Source organism: Penaeus japonicus, unplaced genomic scaffold (genome assembly GCF_977035675.1).
Source record: "Penaeus japonicus unplaced genomic scaffold, GWHDUDI00000001_assembly GWHDUDI00000020, whole genome shotgun sequence".
In the NCBI taxonomy this organism is placed as follows: domain Eukaryota; kingdom Metazoa; phylum Arthropoda; class Malacostraca; order Decapoda; family Penaeidae; genus Penaeus; species Penaeus japonicus.
Window position 1 is genome coordinate 14,153,011 of NW_028234422.1, and position 2,500 is coordinate 14,155,510.

The window sequence follows — 2,500 nt, forward strand, 5'->3', positions numbered from 1 at the left end:
CGTGGTAGTCGTTCTAGTTGTGGTGGTACGCCTCGTTGTAGGCCTTTGTGTGGTGGTGGTGGTTGTCGTTGAAGTTGTTGTGGTAGGAGGTCTTGTAAATGGTCTTTGTGTTGTGGTTGTAGTGGTGGGTGGTATCGTAGATGGCCTTCGCGTGGTCGTTGTAGTAGTTGTGGTCGGAGGCCTAGTCGTAACACGGGGAGAGGTGAACGCATTAGCAGCTGAACTGCTTCTGGTAGTCTGAGATGCTACGGTCGCCGGCGCGATCGTAGTCTTCGGGTTAATCTTCATGAATTCGAAGAAGGAAAATCCATTGTTGGAGAGGATGTCATTTTCCGAGATTTCTCTCCCGAAGTCAGACTGCGTGACGTCATTTCCGGTTTGCGTCGGTGCCAGGTACCCGTTTTGTGCTTGATTGTTGTTGTTCGTACCTCTACTGTTGTTGTTGTTACTGGTACCTCTGTTATTGGTGCTCCTGTTATTACTATTTCCACTAGGATTGTTATTGTTGTTATTATTTGTACCCCTGTTGTTGCCGTTGACTATGTTGTTGGTACCCCTGCTGTTGCCGCCGAGGTTATTATTACTAATGGCGTTATTACCGTTGATGTTCGGAACTGCCGTTGCTCTGTTGCTGTTGTTTCCGGTGTTCCTGACGATGTTGTTTCCGTTACCTCTGTTGGCATTATTGTTCACATTTCTGTTGTTACTGTTGGGATTATTGTTCACGTTTCTGTTGTTACTGTTGGCATTATTGTTCACGTTTCTGTTGTTACTGTTGGCATTATTGTTCACGTTTCCGTTGGTACTGTTGACATTATTGCTTACTATTCTGTTGAAACTGTTAGCGTTATTGTTCACATTTCCGTTATAACTATTGACATTATTGTTCACATTTCTGTTGTTACTGTTGGCATTATTGTTCACATTTCTGTTGTTACTGTTGGCATTATTGTTCACATTTCTGTTGTTACTGTTGACATTATTGTTCACATTTCCGTTGTTACTGTTGGCATTATTGTTCACGTTTCTGTTGTTACTGTTGGCATTATTGTTCACGTTTCTGTTGTTACTGTTGGCATTGTTAATGTTCCTGTTGTTATTATTCCCGTTTGAATTTATATTCGGAAATCCGTACATATTGTTAATCCCACTGTTTCTGTTAGGAGTATTGATCCCATTACCGTTGTTACCGTTGGAATTTCCATTACTGTTTCTGTTGGGACTATTGATCCCATTACCGTTGTTACCGTTCGAATTTCCATTACTGTTTCTGTTGGGAATATTGATCCCATTACCGTTGTTACCGTTCGAATTTCCGTTACTGTTTCTGTTGGGAATATTGATCCCATTTCCGTTGTTACCGTTGGAATTTCCATTACTGTTTCTGTTGGGAATATTGATCCCATTTCCGTTGTTACCGTTGGAATTTCCATTATTGTTTCTGTTCGGAATATTGATCCCATTTCCGTTGTTACCGTTGGAATTTCCATTACTGTTTCTGTTGGGAATGTTGATCCCATTTCCGTTGTTACCGTTGGAATTTCCATTACTGTTTCTGTTGTTATTATTTCCATGTGTATTCCTGTTAGAGTTTCTATTTCCATACATGTTATTAGCACTGTTAATATTATTCACATTGATTCCTGCGTTATTGTTTCTGTTGTTTCCTCCGTTAACAGTATTTCTGTTGTTCCCGTTTGTATTACTGTTTGAATTCCCGTACATATTATTATTATTATTATTATTACCGTTAATTCTATTGACATTATTATTACCGTTTCTGTTATTACCTCCGATGTTGTTAAATCCGTTATTTCTGTTGATATTTTGAATTCCCGTTGCTCCATTGCCGTTATTTCGGTTACCGTTGTTAATGTTTCCGTTCTTGTTATTATTCCCGTTGTTTCTGTTAGAGTTACTGTTAACGTTTCTGTTGTTTCCGTTAAGATTACTGATGTTTCCGTTGCTGTTTCTGTTACTGTTATTTCCGTTTGTATCTTTGTTGGAATTTGCGTTTCCATACATGTTATTTGCGTTATTTCTGTTGTTTCCGTTTGCTCCAGCATTACTGTTCGTCTTTACGTTACTGTTTACGGAAGCACTGTTGCCATTAACGCTTGCAGAAGCAATGTTGTCATTTCCGATGTTGTTGAAATTTCTGTTTGTGTTCCCGTTATTTGTGGAGCCCGCGTTGGCTAAACTGTTGATATTGTTGAGTTTATTGAAGAGACCATTACCATTGCCACTGTTTCCGTTATTATTAAGACTTCCAAGGAGATTGCTCAGTCCGTTATTGGTATTGAGGTTCCCGTTGTTTCTGTTAAGAATCCTGTCAAAGCCGTTGCTGAAGCCGTTGCTAAAGCTTTGTTTATTCCCGTTGCTGTTGTTTATTGCGTTGTTGGTGTTCCTGCTTCCGTTGGCTCCACTGTTCATGGCTTTGTTCGTGTATCCGTTGTTACTGTTTGTGTTAGCTGCATTGATGGCATTGATGTTTCCTGTA

At 39.8% G+C, this 2,500-nt stretch overlaps 1 protein-coding gene across 1 annotated transcript in view; it reads right to left on the bottom strand.

Annotated features, from left to right (window-relative positions):
• The window catches only part of LOC122267901 (uncharacterized), a 22,329-nt gene that overhangs the window by 1,177 nt on the left and 18,652 nt on the right, over window positions 1–2,500 (bottom strand). Inside the window, exon 3 of the mRNA XM_043038100.2 lies at window positions 1–2,500. This exon is cut by the window's left edge and continues 1,177 nt beyond it; it is cut by the window's right edge and continues 1,217 nt beyond it. Coding sequence (XP_042894034.2) covers window positions 1–2,500 — 2,500 coding nt within the window.